Genomic DNA, 17,789 nt, shown 5'->3' on the forward strand with positions numbered 1-17,789 from the left:
CCTAGTTCCTCTTCAAGATGGAAGACTTGGCTCACCTGACTCTCAACCAACATGGCCATGTCCATGAACATGTCATGAAGCTCCCGGATGCTCTTCTCCAGCTTGATGATATCATGGTGGCGGGCCTCGATTTCAGCCAGCGTCTGCCTGGCCTTTTGCGTCTCCATCACAATCTGCACACAACAGCATCAAGCATTGGCACAGTTTTGTCTCTTCCATGCCAATAAAAAGGAAAATGATCTACTGGGCCAGCAGAGAGATAATTTTTGCTTCCTCCTACACTAGCAGACTAGCACTATGGCAGCTAAGAGTTCTCAGAGAGGGAGCAATAAAGATGAACAGGGCAGAGCACTGAGTCTTCATATTAGTATATCATTATCTGCAAGTACAAAAGAATTTGATGGTCTCTGAAACCAAGAAAATCCATGACAGAGTATTAACTTTTTGTTGCTTCTTGAAGGAAAATAACCGAGAAATCATTTAGATGGAAAATTATTTGATGAAGCTGAAGAAAATATGAAGCCCCCCATGAGAACCGAACCAACAACCTTCACTTGACACGTAGGAAAAGCGGATCATCTGTATACACAGCATGCACAAAACAAAGTACATTTCAGGCAGAGTAGATACTAGAAGCCAGAAACTAGAAACAAAACAATGATTGCAAGACTGACAAGTACTGCTTTGTCTACAAACCTATTCTTGTCAATACTAAGATATTCTGCAACTCCAACCTAATCCCACACAGCAGCTAGCAAATGCTAACAGTTTCGTAAACTTGAAACAAAGAATAGAAAAAAAAAAAAGGAGAACTTCAGGGTAGATGAGACTACATATGGTCGTGATCAGTATGAATTGTAATGGGTAGGCAGCAACACTAGTATGGTTAGCATTTCATAGCAACTGAATGCGCCGTTATACACAATACAGAAGGTTGTACACTTTTGACTGGTTGCTGGATGCATAGCTTGTCACACGTCACGCCACCACTGCTTCAACGAGACAGCTCCAACCACATCTTGCGTATTGGAAGTCGTACCCAACGTGTGGGGCAACTATCTGTTTCTCAGTGAAGTGCAATCCTTCTCACTAGTCTTTATAATGCTGCCCATGTGAAAGGCAACTTGTTTGGAAATAAAACAACCATTAAGACAAGCATGCACGATAATGAAGAAGCAAGGACTCACGCCCTGAGTGAAGATGGCCGGGTTCCCGCTCTCCAACATCTCCTCAATTTCCTCATCTGTTGTCACCTTACCCGCTGAAAAATGAGAGAGCTTTTTCGATTCTGCTCATCTATACAAATATGATGCATGAAGCCAATAAACTGGCAGAACAAATGCAGCACTGAATGATAACACTTAATCAGAGCACAATGAAGCAATAAAAAAAGCAAGAGGTTACTACACAACCTGATGATGATAGTATGGCGCAAGTGCATCTGCGGCCAAAGAGAGCCATGGCACAAGGTATTTTGGATTACTCAAGGTGGGGGGTCAAGGACCCATTTTCCAAGCACTTCACCCTGATTCAGCCGAGCACCAAGCCAGGGAAGGCTTGTACTCGCTGTATCACTGGTGGGTACCCGGCGGCACTGGGGATTGAACCCTGCACCTCCCGCATGCGAGGTGGATGCTCAAACCACTAGGCCACCGCTGCGGTCACTACAAAACTTAATTACAGATCTTACCTAACTCAATAGTTATGCACATCAAAGCTTATCATATAAGAGAAAAGCAAACAGCATAAAGCTGACGTGCAGAATTATATAACTATTACACATACCTTTCCAGTCAAAAAAACCATCGGAACCAATTGCATTTCCAACTGGTTCCAAATGGTTCCAGTTGGACGAGTTCAGTTTCCAACTGATACCAATTGGAATGGTGTCCCAATTGAATGGTCCAAATGGACTTGGGTTTCCAATTGGTGAGCCCAATTGGTCTTACCCATTGCACCCAATTGGTCCCCCCAACTGCAACCAATTTATTCAATGAATGTTTGCATATTTTACAAACAAGGTAGAACTAATATGGTTCTTATAATAAGAGCTATCAGCAGCTTAACCTACTAAATTGTATTCATCACGTAGTGGGCAAGCATAACTGGCCCCATGCAGCATGAGAGCCTCATAAATTGGTTATATAAGTTGGAGCAGAAGTATGTTCTCTGGATGTACATATTGAGCTAATATATGCTACTAGTGCCTGAATGTGCAGTGTTGCTTGTGTTTGATATATGTGTGTCTGTTGGCTTTGATTTCCAAAAAAAACATGTTAATTTCAATTCCGTAGAAAATTGTTGTAGAAATATTTATCCAAGATTCTAGAGCATATTATTCACAAACATTTAGCTACCTCTCTCAATGAAAGTACCATATTTTGTGAATATTTTCTGGGTGAAATAACTGCATGGCCTAATGGGTCCAATTGGCTAGTCCAGTTGGGTCCCATTGGTCGGGTGGCTAAAAACACAACTGGAACCAATTGGTTCCAATTGAGAAATCCAACTGGAACCAATGGGAATGTCCAATTGGTTCCAATGGTTTTTTTTTTTACTGGGTTACCCAACTCTGTTGCAATCACTGCACGTGACTGATGAATTAAAGTAACTCTGAAACACCTCCCGAGGAGAGCAAATCAGCTCGCTCAATCACTTAATTGTGTTATCATGGACACCTGGTCCAAATAATACCCTTCTACATGCAGCAGGGAACCCACAATCACGCACGAAAGTTAGCGAGCTCTTTCGGCGATTTAGTCATGCTCGTGCCCTCCTCTGTCGTATTGCCACGTATCATTGTAGTGTTTGTTCGTTCACGCTCAAGGCTGCAGGAAAGGGTTGTTACCACTTTTGTTCGTGGCGCGGGAAGCGACCAGACTAATCTCGATTGATCGCAGCCATGAAGGGCTGCATCTAGGTTTTTCTAGATTACTGTAGATGGTCTTGTCCTGTTATCTGGAAGTTTCCTTGCCGCCTTTAAATTGAGCGATGCCGCGAGCGGCGGACATTCGTAGTTCGACGACCGACGAGCAAGTTTGTTGCTTACGCCGCCGCCGAGTGATTCTGTTCTTTTGCGGGCGCAAGTCAGCCCAAATAAAGAGCTTCGTTTCCAAGACTAGTTGGTGTCTTCCTGACCACTGGACTGCCGTCACTAAAACGTGACATCTGGTGGAGGTGCGGGGTAGCCTCCCATGTTCCGGACACCCCCTACAAGTCGAGACGCCAGCCCTTTGAGTCATCTACCGCAGGACTTGAGTCCAGTCCACCGCGCAAGCCGACGCCTGCAAGGGGACGCACCTGAGTTCGGGACCCTGCCGGACCCTACCCGGAAGCGAAAGCAAGTACCAACGTCCATCATGACCTTGCCCCAGACGACCACTCCAATCATTCTGCAGCAGCCCCGGGTGCCACCAACCTTCGACGCTTCGCCTGGCGCCGACCCCGAGGAATGGCTGGAGCAGTTCGACCGTGTGGCTGTCTTCAACAACTGGGACGACGCCATGAAATTTAGGTACGTCTTCTTCGCCCTGGAGGGACCAGCAAGAGTCTGGTTCGAGAATGAGGAAGCCAGCCTTGCCAACTGGGAAACCTTCAAGGAACAGCTTCTGAAGACCTTCACAAACGTCGTGCGAAAGGAGAGAGCCCAGCAGCTGCTACAGTCTCGCATACAACACCCAAACGAGACCGTTGCAGTGTATACTGAGGAGATGAAGCGTCTCTTCCGGCGTGCCGACATGAACATGAAGGAAGAAGAGAAGGTGAAGTTGCTTATGCGAGGAGTTAAAGAGCAACTATTTGCCGGCCTCGTTCGCAACCCACCGAAAACCGTCGCTGAATTCGTAGAAGAGGCATCCACAATGGAGAAAACTCTCGACGCCCGAGCCCGCCAGTATGACCGCCAGCAGCGCTTTTTGTCAGCAAGCTGCATGGACACCGCTAACAATGATAACCTGCGGGAGGTTATACGTGAAGTTGTGCGAGAGGAGCTCCGACGGTTGCTGCCAACGGGAACGCAGCCGCAACTTTCATCGCTCACTGACGTCATCCGGGACGAGGTTCAACAGGCCTTGGGTGTGACGCCGACACCCACGCAGCCTCTGCAGCCCCCAGCCATGACTTACGCCGCAGCTGTGCGCCGTCCTGCACCTCGACGACGGGACCCAAGCCCCTATCGCCCTCAGCCAGCTGCGTTGGACCGCCGCCCACTCGCCCCAACCCGCCCGTCCTACGAGCGACGCGCGCAGCCGAGGAAATGCGACGAGTGGAGAACTCCCGACCAGCGCCGCCCACTATGCTTCCACTGTGGCGAAGCCGGTCACGTCCTCCGGCACTGCCCATACAGAAGACTGGGCATCCGAGGGTTCTCTTACGACGCTCCACGACCCCGACCCAGCCAGCAACCAGCCGAAATCGAGGAGTTTTTACGTCGGGAAGAATACTCATCGCCGAGCCGCCTATCACGTTCCCCGTCGCCATCGTCCCCGCGCTTTGTTTCTCCTAGCCGAGGTTACGCCGTGCGTGGACGCTCCCCCAGCCCACGAAGGTTAAACTAAATAAAGCAGCCTCTGGAGGTGAGGTTGCTTCTAAGCGCAATGACAAAGATCCTCCATCGACGAGTACTCAAGACCATGCCTCAACTACGACGACAACACCGACGACGACAACACCGACGACGACAACGCCGACGACGACAACGCCGACGACGACGACGCCGACGACGACGACACCGACGACGACGACACCGACGACGACGACACCGACGACGACGCGGCCAGACTTGAAGCTTTTACCGCTGGCCAGTGAAGTAACGTCGCAGTACGCCCACCGCAGCCTCACTACTCGACGAAGCCGAGATCGGACACCGAAGACAACGTACAATACCAGAACGCGAACAAGTGACCTTGAAGTTACGGTCGACGGTCACGCGGTTACTGCCTTGGTGGACACGGGAGCTGACTACTCTGTCATGAGTGGCCCACTCGCTGTCCGACTCAGGAAGGTGACAACAACCTGGGATGGCCCGCTGATCCGCACCGCAGGTGGCAACCTGATTACGCCGTCAGGACGCTGCACCGCGAGAGTTACTGTAAATGGGAGAACCTATGCGACAACGTTCCTGATCCTACAGCAATGCTCGAGAGACGTGATTTTGGGAATGGACTTCCTGAACGAACATCGGGCGATCATCGACCTTCGATCTAAGTCGATCAAGCTTTCCACGGAAAAAGCCATACCTGTTGCGACGAGCGCGACTCATCACGTTGCCTTAAACGTCCTCGATGAAGCATTGAGCGTGCCGCCCCGATCAAGTGTTCTCGTCGGCATAGGTACTGGAGACATCGAAAATGCTGAAGGTGTTATCGAGGGGAACACCCAGTTACTCCTGGATCGAACATTGGGCGTCGCGAGGGGAGTCGCCGAAATCCGAAATGGCCGAGCCCAGGTGTTGCTAACCAACTTCACCGAAGAATACCGGCATCTAAACAAAGGTACGACGATCGCTTTCCTCGACGAGCTGGCAGACATCAGAGACGTATTTGCCCTACCCGACCAACCTGCAGAACTATCTGAACAAGGCCATCAACCCACGTTCGACATCAACCCAGCATTACCCCGGAGCAGACAAGACCAAATACGCAGTCTTCTTCAAAGGTACACCGATTGCTTCTCATCAGCATCGAATGTGCGACGAACCCGGCTTGCCAAGCACCGCATTGTCACAGACGAACACGCACGACCACTGCGACAGAGCCCCTACCGCGTATCGCCGTTAGAACGCCAAGCTATCCGCAAGCAAGTTGAGGAAATGCTTCGTGACGACGTCATCCAGCCATCGAGGAGCCCCTGGGCAGCACCGGTCGTCCTAGTGAAAAAGAAAGACGGCACCCTTCGCTTTTGCGTCGATTACCGCCGCCTGAACAACATTACGAAGAAGGATGTCTACCCCCTCCCCCGCATCGACGATACACTGGACCGGCTGTGCAACGCTAAGTACTTCTCATCGATGAACCTGAAGAGCGGCTACTGGCAAATTGAAGTCGACGAAAGAGATCGCGAGAAGACTGCGTTCATCACGCCAGACGGACTCTTCGAGTTCAAGGTGATGCCATTCGGCCTCTGCTCTGCCCTAGCGACGTTCCAGCGAGTAATGGATACGGTGCTCGCAGGCTTGAAATGGCAGATTTGCCTAGTCTACTTAGATGACGTTGTTGTCTTCTCCTCAAGCTTTGAAGACCACCTCAGAAGGCTTCGGATAGTGCTGGAAACGATCAAGTCTTCAGGCCTGACACTGAAACGAGAGAAGTGCCACTTCGCTTACGAGGAGCTGCTGTTCCTTGGTCACGTCGTAAGCAAGGATGGAGTTCGCCCAGACCCCAAGAAGACGGCTGCGATCGCAGAGTTTCCACAGCCTAATGACAAGAAGGCTATACGCAGATTCCTTGGATTATGCGCTTATTACCGGCGATTCGTCAAGAACTTTTCGCGCATCGCTGAACCTTTGACCCAACTTACCAAGGCCGACGTGCCTTTTAAATGGGAAAGGCCACAAGAGGAAGCTTTCAACGAACTGAAGCGCCGCTTACAGTCCCCTCCTGTGCTCGGGCACTTTGATGAAAACGCCGAAACCGAAGTTCATACCGATGCAAGCAGTGTGGGCTTAGGAGCGGTCCTCGTTCAGAAAAATGGCAGACAGGAGAAGGTTATCGCGTACGCTAGCCGTTCACTGTCGAAAGCCGAGGCCAACTACTCGACCACCGAGAAAGAATGTCTCGCCATTATTTGGGCCACGTCGAAATTTCGCCCCTACCTGTACGGACGACCATTCAAGGTTGTGAGCGATCACCATGCTCTGTGCTGGCTAGCCAATGTGAAAGATCCCTCCGGCCGCCTTGCTCGTTGGAGCCTGCGCCTTCAAGAATTCGACATAACTGTAGTCTACAAATCTGGCCGCAAGCATTCCGACGCAGACTGCTTGTCGCGAGCCCCCGTCGACGCAGCACCGGAAGAGGAAGACGACGACGCTTTCTTAGGACCGGTAAGCGCGAGCACTTTCGCGCAGCAGCAGCGCTCGGACCCTGAGTTGCAAAGCCTGGTTGATTATCTGCAAGGCAAGACCGCATCGCCTCCCCGAGGGTTCAAGCGCCAACTGTCGTCCTTCGTCCTTCACAATAATGTCCTTCTGAAGAAGAACTTCGCGCCCAACAGGACAGTGCATCTTCTTGTCGTGCCCAAAAATCTCAGGCAAGAAATTATGCAGGCATGTCATGATGAGCCGACTGCAGGGCATCTCGGGATTGCTGGCACGTTGCACCGCATCCAGGAGAAGTACTATTGGCCGCGGCTAGCTACCGACGTTTCGCATTACGTGAAAACGTGCCGTGAGTGTCAACGACGCAAAACGCCTCCGACTAGACCAGCCGGACTCCTGAACCCCATACCACCGCCAACTAAGCCCTTTCAGCAAATCGGGATGGACCTACTCGGCCCCTTTCCTACTTCATCATCAGGTAACAAGTGGATCATCGTGGCCACCGACTACATGACCCGCTACGCCGAAGCAAAAGCGTTGCCTAGTGGTACCGCAACAGAAGTTGCAAAATTTTTTGTCGAACAAATTCTCCTCCGACACGGCGCACCCGAAGTACTCATCACAGACAGAGGAACAGCATTTACAGCGGAACTGACGCAAGCCATTTTAAAGTACAGCCAGACAAGTCATCGGAGGACAACTGCCTATCATCCGCAAACCAACGGACTCACCGAGCGTCTGAACAAGACCATCGCAGACATGCTCTCCATGTTCATCGACGCCGAACACAAGACGTGGAACTCTATTCTGCCCTACGTGATCTTCGCCTATAATACTGCCACCCAGGAGACAACCAGGTTTACTCCATTCCAGCTGGTATACGGCAGGAAGCCCACAACAACACTCGACGCAATGCTCCCGCACGTTTCCGACGAAGACAACCTCGACGTCGCCGCCTACCTTCATCGCGCCGAGGAAGCCCGAAGAATTGCACGGCTTCGCATTCAAGACCAGCAGCACACCGACGCCCGACGCTACAATCTGTGCCGACGAGACACGCATTACAAGCCAGGTGATCGGGTTTGGATATGGACGCCAGTTCGCCGCCGCGGATTGAGCGAAAAGTTGCTGCGACGCTACTTTGGCCCGTACAGGGTTCTCCGTCGCATCGGTGACCTCGACTATGAAGTCATCCCCGACGGCACGACAGCATCTCAGCGACGCCGCCCACGCCCGGAAGTCGTACATGTCGTACGCCTGAAGCCATATTATGAACGCTGAAGGACTCGAAGTTTCATTCTCCGTGTTTATTTTCATTTTAAAGCATCGAGACGATGCTTCTTTGGAAGGGGGGTAATGCCACGTATCATTGTAGTGTTTGTTCGTTCACGCTCAAGGCTGCAGGAAAGGGTTGTTATCACTTTTGTTCGTGGCGCGGGAAGCGACCAGACTAATCTCGATTGATCGCAGCCATGAAGGGCTGCATCTAGGCTTTTCTAGATTACTGTAGATGGTCTTGTCCTGTTATCTGGAAGTTTCCTTGCCGCCTTTAAATTGAGCGATGCCGCGAGCGGCGGACATTCGTAGTTCGACGACCGACGAGCAAGTTTGTTGCTTACGCCGCCGCCGAGTGATTCTGTTCTTTTGCGGGCGCAAGTCAGCCCAAATAAAGAGCTTCGTTTCCAAGACTAGTTGGTGTCTTCCTGACCACTGGACTGCCGTCACTAAAACGTGACAGTATGCTGCTGCGTATTGGTCAGATTCTTTCATACGTCACGAAGCTACCATGGCCCCCTCCGGGAAATTTATGCGCACGTGGTCGGTGGAAGAGTGCTGACCTTTGAGCATGCAAAAAGTGACCAGGGAAGACAGAAAGGCGCGAAGATGCTGAAGTTCAAATTTTGACTACTGGTAATTCAACTTCTACAAAATTCATTAAGAAAATTCTTGCTGGAGGATATTCATGAACCGGTGTCTTCTGATATCCCAGGCATACCACATCTTTACTGAGAGCCCCTTTCAGAGGCCATTTAAAAGCACAGCGATTAATAAGTTAGAGATGCGCAACTTGCAATATCAGAGAGCTATGGTTGTCCCCACAGCACACTTCCTCAACAAAAGCAGAAAGCTGCGCTAAAGATTTACCCCCACTTTGAATAATGAAAATATTTCTGCATCTGAACACTGTATCGACACACAATGCAGTTGAATAAAGTAAGCACCGACGCCTGAGGAATGGATGCAAAAAATATGTGCTGACTCACTGATCTCCAGCTGCCGCCTGATGCGGTCCTTACACCGTTCCCGGTAGTCATTCTGGATCTTGTTGTACTCTGTCATAACTTCTACAAACTTGCGGGAAAGCGTGGAGTGCTGGGACACAGGAGAAGGAATGTCAGTGATGTGTGTGACTGCACCACTGAGATTTTCACAGCCACGCATTTGGAAAGGCTTAAACAATTAAACAAAAGGCTGCTCAGTTTATTTGTATCACAAAAACGATTTCACATAAATAACTGCTCTGAGAGGCACACCACGTACAGTTTGCCAGAGTACTGATCGAAATGATTACATCTAATTGGTATTTCATGCCTGCTTCATGAGCACCGGCATAGTGCAGTGTGCAGTAGAATCTCGAATGTGGCAGGGTAGAGAAAAATATTCGTATCATCTGAAATTTGTATAATTCAAAATGAACAAAATCTGCATGCAGAAGCACGTGAGAAATTAATTCATGCAGATCTGTTGATGGGTGATGTTATTTATTTATGGCCACGTGTCGCTGCTTCCTGCTTGCGGTGAGTGCTGCATGACTGGCGATCGTGGCATTGGTGATGTGCAGTCAGTGCGCTTAGTGAGCACTTGTGGCCTGCACATTCGTATCAGCTATAGTTGCACGGGAGATGGTTCAGAATATCCAAAATTCTGCACATTGTACACAATACACGCTGGCTAGAGAACTTCACCAATTCGTATGATCTCCAAATTCGGATCGACCATGATCATATAACCAAGATTCTACAGTATACAAAAAGCCATAACAGCAAAAAGAAACTGCTGGTTATTCACAAATCCATGTATAAACTCCGCCACAGTAGATTAGAGAAGCACTCCTTTCCATATAAGTCAGCAGACGCAATTCAATACAATCGACATTCACGCTACAATTTTTTTATCACTAAGGAAGAGATTACTACAATATAAGTAACAGTGAGAAAAATGGCACATTTCTTCCGTCACCAGGCATCATCAATATCTGTAGTAAAATCTAAAAAATTTACTCTAGCGATGCTTTAATTTACGGATGCATTATGCATACTACTTTCCAAGGCACAGTAAGAAGAATCAAACCAGAAACAACAACCATGGTAAGGTGTGGCAACAAGCAGCCTTAGCTGCCATTGCCATCTACACTACAGCTGTCCCATGCTCGCAGAATGCTCTTGGCACTAGAATGCAGCATGTCAAACCACTACTTTAGCAACATGAGCAAATGCACACAAGCAGAAAAGGCCTTGCAAGCATGTGTATTGTTAGTTTTTATTTCTCACACCTTACAACGGTGTCCCCAACTAACATTGACCAGTGTCGGTGTCTTCCCTACAACTACAGCAGTGATTGGTCCACGTGACCTTGCCAACAAATTGTGAGTGGCAGGGTGTTCCCATTAATGCTTAATTTCTGCCATCAAGCTAGGTGCGTACACCGGCTGCAATCTCCCAAGCCTAAAAAAAGATGTGCTCTTTCAGTGCCACTAAGCGAGGGCACTTCTTATTTCACAAGTTTTAGTAAAGATAGATTTCTTTATCTAATCAGCTTCTTTTGCTCAATGTTGTACAAGAGACAATCGCCATCAGAATTTCCTGCTTTGTGTACCCACTGGATGCCATGAAGCATCCAACAAGCAAAGCTCCAACAACAAGGCCCAGTACAGACAACCCAAGTGGGTATATGCATTAGCAAACAGTACAGTACAAAGGATTAGTCTTAGGGAAACAGTTTCCCGCGGCAACTACTCTGCAGCATAGCTCAGCCACGCCACTGGCACAAAATAAAATGATGAAAGAAAGCAGCTTGCTAAAAAGTTAACTAAAAAAAAAGTACTACAATAAACACAAAATGTCTCCCCTCTTCGCTCACATCTGCAAAAATATTTTGGTTTGACAGAACAGCCCAGCTGTGCCTGAACAAACTTTCTTGCTTTCAACAAATTGAAATTCTTGCTCACTACTGCCAATAATACGACCGGTTTTGTTCCAGGAGCACTATAGAAAGAAGTACATATTACAAGTGAGGGTGTTCACAGGGTACCATGTGCGGTGGGAGTAAGGTATAGGAGTGCCCTCAGTAGAACTCTGTTGTTTGTGAGGTACTGTTCAAAAGTGAGAGTACTACACTCTAAACACGAATACGTCTACATGGGAGTAAAAAAGAGAGTAAGCTGTCCTCTAACACACTCCCTTTTAATAAAAGAGAGTGCACTAGAGAACAGGCTACTCCCTTTTTACACCTTTCTGCTTAGAGTGTAGGTAGTGGAAAAGGGATTTTAAAAAAAAGCAGCGAAAGAAGCCAAGAAAAAAAAAAGCAGAAACTTGGCACAGGTAAAATGAGGCACACCATGCAGAAGGAGAGCGAGAGAGATAATGCGCAAAATTCCCAAGTTGCAAAACCTCAAACCCAGTCGAATGCAGCAGCAGGCTTAGTATTAATAGCGAGGCATGCAAAAGAGAGAGTCAGGGGCCAAGCAAGACTGCCCTTAAATACTGCAAGGAGTCAGAGAGAATAAGAAGAAAACAAGAAAGGAAGATAGAGAGAAAAACAAGAGGCAGAGAGAGGAGGAAAGACCTGTCTCCCGAGGATGCGCTTTTTCCCCACAGCGCCCGCACACAAACTCCTGAAAGCCACCAATGATCAGCATATAGAGAGCAGCGACAGACTACACCGACAACAACAGCACAAAAGTAAAAAAGAAGCAACTCGGGGGGATCTTTAGACGACGGATCTTAAGCGCTTGAAATGTGATTAGCATTCATTGGGGGATAGGTGCCTACATTGCCAGGCCACTTCAAACTCACCAATTCTGTATGTTCACCTACCAACTGTTATGTCTCAAACAAGCCACCATTTTAGGTGATGGGAGCATTTAAACCCATCTACCGGTGTGACACAACAGTGTGATGCAATGTAGAATAACCTAACCATGTAGCTTATAAGCTTCATGGACAATACACTGCCCTTCATGCATTTATGACATTTTTGGGCCAGAAGCATCCCCGAGATTTTGAGCACCAAGGCTTTGTAAAGCCAAGTTGATGGACCCTATGAATGCTAATCACACGTTTAGGCAACAGGTGAGCAAGACTACTTTGTTAAGAAATTTGAAGCAAGTGACAGATCAGATGCCACAACAACCCCAGCAAGCTGCAATGCCTTTTACATCTAAAGGCCATTCAAGGCACTAGTTGTAAGCTAGTCTATTTTCCCTCTTTCTCAGCTATTCTTAGCAATTTTCAGGAATTTTTGTAGGCAAAGCACTAAAACTGTTGCAGCACAAAATAGGCCAGTTTTGAGAAAGCAATGGTTATAGCAACCACTGCCAGCACTAATTTCGCTATGCTCGTATGTTGATCCAAGGTCGATTTCCTGCACCTACAAAAGTTTTCAACGAACTATTTAAAATGAAATTACTCACAAACATACAATAATATTAATATGAAGAGTTATAATTCAATTTTTCATTTGTCAGCTGCTCTGGCTGTAAATACAGGTCACACAATCGCAATTCGTTAATATCATAAATATATGAACACTACTGATAATCAGTTTATTACTAATACAAAAGACATAACAAACACTTGAAGTACACAGTAGAAGTCAGTAGCATTATTTCAAGGGGTATCTACTCTTTTCCAAGTGGCACATATTTTACACAAACAGAATATACAAGATCTTGTAAAGTGGTAGCTTTATAGATTAACAAAGAATGCGCTTTGGTCTTCGTTTAAGCTATGCCTTTAAGGCATTGCTCAAAAGCTCACCTGCGTCTTTCGTATCCTGAGCTCAGCTGATCTGTTCCCAACCATTTGGTCCTCTTGATCGATATTCTGTTGCATCACTGTGTTGCAGAGAGGAAGGTCATTTCAAAATTTGCAGTTTTAAGCTTGTCTTACACATGAAAGAAGACTGTTAAACAATTGCTTTCAGTTTAATAAACTGAGGAGCACAGTTCGTCATACTTGTAGCCAGCTGTGCTTAATCACCAACAGCTAAAATTTTGGTGAGAAATACATTGTTATGTGAATACGAATATGAAGCCTCCATCTTTCATGACCCCGCACTTAAAGCAAAAGTCACAGATGTGTGCACAATACAGATGCGAAATGCTTAATATGAAACAGCTAAGGCAGATATGGGTAAAATGGAACAGAATCATTCCATCTCAAACATTGCAGATGCAGTACTTGGCAGTCTCACGGCCACATAACGTTAAAAGTGCAGTTTGCACAGACCTTCATGTCTCCCTGCAATGAACACTGCAGTGCTAACTTCAAAATTTTATTTATTTCTCAAAGATAAATACACTCAGGCTATACTTCCGGTATTACATACTGATAAAACCAGCTATCACATACAGGAGTGATACCTTGTTTTTTTATTTCGACTGCCAGAGAGTGCAAACTGGCAGTCGAAAATGAAAAACATTGTTGCTTTGCATACACTGCTATTTAGACCCGAAGAATAGTAAAAAAAAGAAAGGACTGAAAGAAGCAACATTTAGAAAACTCTTTTAAACTAGCAACATTTGGGGGTTTAGATTAAACAATTAAAATTTGCAAAAAAAAAATTGCTTCAAATTAGGAAATAAGCCTTATTTAATGGCCAACCACAAATGTTAAAATGCGCTGAGGGGATCAAAACCTTCTTCACCAAAAAACGGTTGCAAAATAACTGCTTTCCTTACTTATCACAAGAGCGCAAATTTTCTCAGATGAACCAAGGATGATTGAGTGCAATTCTCAGGATGTTTGAGAATTGCTGAGAAAGAGTGACCCAATATAAAGAGCCTGAACGATGGCGCCACTCTCATTTTACTTCATAAAAATGCAGTAACTGCAAATCAGCATTGTGCATTGATCAATTTCACAAAACAGAACCACAAAGTTGCCAGAAAATGGATTTTACAGGCATTCATGCCTGAACACAAACTATTAAACTGTACCGATGGCTGGTATGGTAAGCTGATCTCATTAACCAGCTAGAAATAATTCAAAATAATGCAGCTCGTTTCATCTTCTCTAATTATCACCGCACCGCTAGTGTATCCTCAATGAAGTTTAATCTCAATCTGCTACCCCTCACATCTCATCGAAAGCATGCACGGTTATCCCTCTTTCATAAGATATTTTACCATGATGACTTACATGGTAAATTGCTCATTCCGCCTTCATACATATCATCACGCATTGACCACGTTCACAAGGTTGGCATAAATTCATGCAACACTAAATGTTTCTCCGATTCATTCATACCCCGCACATCTAAAGACTGGAACTGCCTTCCCTCTTCTGTAGCAACAATCAATAAATTTTGGTTATTTCAGTCTGCTGTGCGCAATATAGACCACGCCACTTTTTCTTGACATTGTATAACACCTACCTCTCTTCCTGTGTGTTCATATATTATTTAATTTCACCACTGTGTACACTCAAACGTTATCGCGAATTTCATTGTGTTATATTAATTAAGTGTTATGGGACTTTGTTTAGAACATTTTGTAACCAACCTCAACTGTCACTTACAGTGTTACTTGTATGTTCTTATTGCTGTGCATATTTTTTGTTTGTTTATTTATTACAACCCACTCCCCTCTGTAATGTTTATACCCTGAGGGTAATAATAAATAAAAAAATAAAAAAGAGAAATAAATGCTTCTCATGTTCTCTTAAAAAAAGAGAAATAAATGCTTCTCATGTTCTCTTCGATGCACGAAAAACGCCAAGACTGCCAAAAAATGCCAATCAGGCTGCAGATCGACATTTCACGCTTGATAATTCAAACCTGAAAAGTGAGCGAAAATTTGTTAGAATTATCTGTAGATGGAAACAAGCCGGATAGAATCTATAATACATTTGACGTTCATGGGACAAAAGCACCAATTCAAATAAACCAGAAGTTCAAACTAAGGAAGCTCAAACTACCAAGAGTTCAATGTTACCACCTTCCATTTTCAATGTTACCACCTTCCATTCCAAAGTGCACTCCTTGCCTAGCTTTAAGGAAGCACAGAAGAGGGACAATGCTTTATAATATTGCAGCAACATATATTAAGTTTGCTAGAGGCGACATCTGGAAGAAGTCCAGGTAAACTTGCACATCTACTACCATGGGAATCAACAGAAGAAAGAACCGGAGAGATATAATGTGTCTGTTACAGATAAGTCTAAAAAATCAAAAGCACAGAACGCCTACATTCATGCAAGTGCAACCAAGACTCACGGAACATTACAGTACATGTGAAAAGGCGGTATGCAAGTAAAGAAGATTTCAGAGAACGTACGTTTCAGCTTCATTCGCACTTTATTAGAAATCCTCTTTACGTCTGCCATCAATTCTTCCAAGTCCTGTTTCATTTCTATGCGAGAAAGAAAGAAAGATGATTGGCACAAGACATAATTATGAGAAGGCAAGCCAGCCACACATTCGTAGAACACTCCCCACAGTGAGCCTGAGTTGCAAACACTGAGCTACAGTTTATTTTCAATTTCATTGTTTTATTTATTAACGAAATAATCCTTGAGTGATTCATATTGTTCTCTCACATGTTCGCCTTTTTCTTGTTTTCGCGAATTAATATGCACATCTGTGTCTCGTTTATTGTCCACGTACGCATGTATGCACATTCGTGCCTCATGTATGCATGTGTGTACATTCATTAGAATGGGCATGGAAAAGGAATAAAAAAAAAAAAAGTCCCTGCCTCACTGCTGCATGCATGTACAGTGGGCAGCAAAAGTTTGCGGGATGCGAGCGTGCGGAAGAGAATTATTTTGGCTCAGTCACGCAAGCCAGTCACTTCGTATGCCTGAAAGTATCAGAGGACATGTATGCTCCACCTACTACCATCAACACCAGGTGGTTGAGTCACGAGGCAGCACTACTGTAAATTTATTCCCAAGCAAAAGCATCTCAACTAGGGGTGTGCGAATATCAAATTTTTCGAATACGAATCGAATACGAATACTTAGCTCCGAATATCGAATCGAATATCGAATAATCAAGGATAGACGCATTTAATTGCTACAAAACATTTATTTGGGCACCCAAGAACATCACAGTTCAACTATCAATGATCAAATAAACACAAAAAGGTGTGTGTGGCTGCACAAAAAGTATCAAAGTCTCGAAAATTATTCTTAGAAGAGTGGAAATATCAAAGAAGATGGCTAGTACACAGCATTGATTAAGGCTAGCTTGCCATCAGCACAAAAGCGCGTTGCTGGGATGACGTAAAAGGTTGTCGTGAAGGAAAACCAGCTGAACAACATGGTCAGGCAGAAGTAGTTCCCTTCTAACTGAAACGACTTCTCCAGCCACAGAAAATGCCCTCTCACTTGGCACTGACCTGGCACGTATTGCGAGGTACTTCGTGCACAGCTCTGACTATGCCAGCTTCGCAGGTATAGCCACAAAAAAGCTCACCAGCGCAGTCAGCTACGGCATGGCCCTTGGAGGAAGAAAGAGTTTTCTTTCCGTGTAGGCGCTGCCATGTTGTTATGTATCTGTCGATAGGGCTTGCGGATCGAAATGAACGCCGGTGCTCACAATGAATATTCGGCTAGATACGAATATTCGTGTTGGGTCGAATATTCGAAACAACATGAATACTTGGATTTCGAATCGAATTCGAATACTAAAGATATAATATTCGAAATATATTCGAAAATTTCGAATATTCGCTCACCCCTAATCTCAACCTTTTGCCGGCGGCTGTAGATTTGTGTCAGTGCATATATTTGTGCTGCTATGCACGCATGACCATCCGTGTCTCATTCATGTTTACATAATGTTTATATACGTACATAATGTATACATGAGACAAGTGAGTTAGGGTGTTTTTGTATATCTGCACTTGTAACGTGCATACACCTGCCGCATCTAGTGTGCTCTTTTTCACTTTATTCAATCCATTTCTCCGCATGCTTTCTCCCCTGTTCTAGAACACAAGGGCCCATCGGTGACTCACTCTCGTCCTGAAGAGGCGATGACAGAATTGCACTGTGCTTTCGCTTCATGTCGTGCACAATCCTTTCGATCTTGTCTATGTTCTGTCCAATCTCTTCCACCTGAAACAAGGAATGCAACCATTCCTCTGTGTACTCTGCAGTGCACATTCCCGAGGCAGGACGGGGACTGCAGAGGCCCCTTCTCAGGGTACTGCTGGCACCACACTGATTTTGCAAATAGATGTGCAAAAATGAAGGAAAGTTTAATAGCAGTAGGCTGCCAAGAACCCTCAACTCACAGTGAAGCCAGCCTCCCAGACCAACCTCTTCTTTTCCTCTGAGCACTGAAAATTATCTCCGCAGTATAAGACAGGATAGAAGGCAAAGCACGATTGGTTGCCAGCTCACTACAAGTCTCATACAAGTGGAATAAGCCAAGCCCTTTGCATTTGTCGTCTGCTACTGACAGAAACACCTGTATGACATTCCTCCTCTCAAACGATTTCGCAATTTCAACTCTACTTTAGTATGCA

General features: G+C 45.9%; 1 protein-coding gene across 4 annotated transcripts in view; it reads right to left on the reverse strand.

Moving 5' to 3' along the window:
* LOC149364293 (syntaxin-like) overlaps positions 1–17,789 on the reverse strand; it is a 37,004-nt gene that overhangs the window by 12,214 nt on the left and 7,001 nt on the right. For all 4 annotated transcript variants that reach the window (XM_089574239.1, XM_089574240.1, XM_089574242.1 and 1 more), the window contains exons 3-8: positions 17,277–17,376; positions 15,591–15,665; positions 13,072–13,148; positions 9,298–9,406; positions 1,188–1,261; positions 36–173 (exon numbers count right to left, since the gene is read on the reverse strand). In XM_089574239.1, coding sequence (XP_089430365.1) covers positions 36–173; positions 1,188–1,261; positions 9,298–9,406; positions 13,072–13,148; positions 15,591–15,665; positions 17,277–17,376 — 573 coding nt within the window. The remainder of the gene's footprint in view (positions 1–35; positions 174–1,187; positions 1,262–9,297; positions 9,407–13,071; positions 13,149–15,590; positions 15,666–17,276; positions 17,377–17,789) is intronic.

Source organism: Amblyomma mixtum, chromosome 2 (assembly GCF_055824585.1).
Source record: "Amblyomma mixtum isolate Tamu chromosome 2, ASM5582458v1, whole genome shotgun sequence".
Lineage (NCBI taxonomy): Eukaryota > Metazoa > Arthropoda > Arachnida > Ixodida > Ixodidae > Amblyomma > Amblyomma mixtum.